The 980-nt window shown below is 63.9% G+C and overlaps 1 protein-coding gene across 1 annotated transcript in view; it reads left to right on the forward strand.

Moving 5' to 3' along the window:
* Window positions 1–980, forward strand: part of LOC104500952 (protein AF-17-like) — a gene marked incomplete at its 3' end in the record, with an annotated part of 15,533 nt that overhangs the window by 13,655 nt on the left and 898 nt on the right. The window contains exon 8 of the mRNA XM_010144681.1: window positions 689–870. Coding sequence (XP_010142983.1) covers window positions 689–870 — 182 coding nt within the window. The remainder of the gene's footprint in view (window positions 1–688; window positions 871–980) is intronic.

Raw genomic sequence — 980 nt, forward strand, 5'->3', positions numbered from 1 at the left:
CTCCTGCTCCTGCTCCTGCTCCTGCTCCTGCTCCTCTCCTGCTCCTGCTCCTGCTCCTGCTCCTGCTCCTCTCCTGCTCCTTCTCCTGCTCCTGCTCCTGCTCCTGCTCCTGCTCCTGCTCCTCTCCTGCTCCTTCTCATGCTCCTGCTCCTGCTCCTGCTCCTGCTCCTGCTCCTCTCCTGCCGGGAGATGCTGGTAGAGCTCGGTAGGACCTGGCTTTGGGCACTGCCTGCCCATGCCCCACCATGGTCCCTGTGCCCCACCATGGTCCCTGGGCATCACGGTGGTCCCTGGACGTCACGGAAAGGGACAGGTTAGCTCAGCAAGAGTGTGGTCTCCTCACTCGCACAGGCAGCAGAGAGTGGGACTCCTGAGTCCACTACCCGCCCTCTGCCACTGACTCGTACCTTCGGTGAGTCGCTTTACGCCGCGGTTTCTCTCTCGGATTGTGTCGGGGTGCGAGGAGCGAACAAGAAGGGGGCAGGGGTAAGGTTGTAGATCCCTTCTGATAGAAGGATTGTGGACTGTGACCCCCTCCGCCGTGTGCCAGGCCAGGAGATGCTGCAGTGCGTGTGACGCTTGGCCGTGGTGCCACCCTCCCTTGCTGAGACGAAGCTCTGCAGAAACCCAGCTGCTTCCAGGCCGTGGGAGGGGACGCGGCGCTCTAACACACCTCTCCCCCTCGCAGGGATCTACACCAGTAACAAGGACCCCATTTCCCACGGGGGTGGGGTGCTGCGGGCTGTGTGCAGTACCCCCCTCTCCTCCAGCCTGCTGGCACACCAGGGTACGTCGTCTCTCCCACAGCTCAACCGGTCTCCCTTTGCTAGCACCATCCCAGCCTCCTCCTCCTCGGTCTCCACCACGCAGGTAAGAGCGTCAGGCTGAGAGAGGCCGGTTTGAGGGCGCAGAGGAGCTGGGTTTGCCGCTGGGGCACGGTGACGGTCTGGAGGGGAGCTGCCAGCCGCAGAGGCGGCAGG

Source organism: Buceros rhinoceros, unplaced genomic scaffold, assembly GCF_000710305.1.
Source record: "Buceros rhinoceros silvestris isolate BGI_N320 unplaced genomic scaffold, ASM71030v1 scaffold27911, whole genome shotgun sequence".
Classification (NCBI taxonomy): Eukaryota; Metazoa; Chordata; class Aves; order Bucerotiformes; family Bucerotidae; genus Buceros; species Buceros rhinoceros.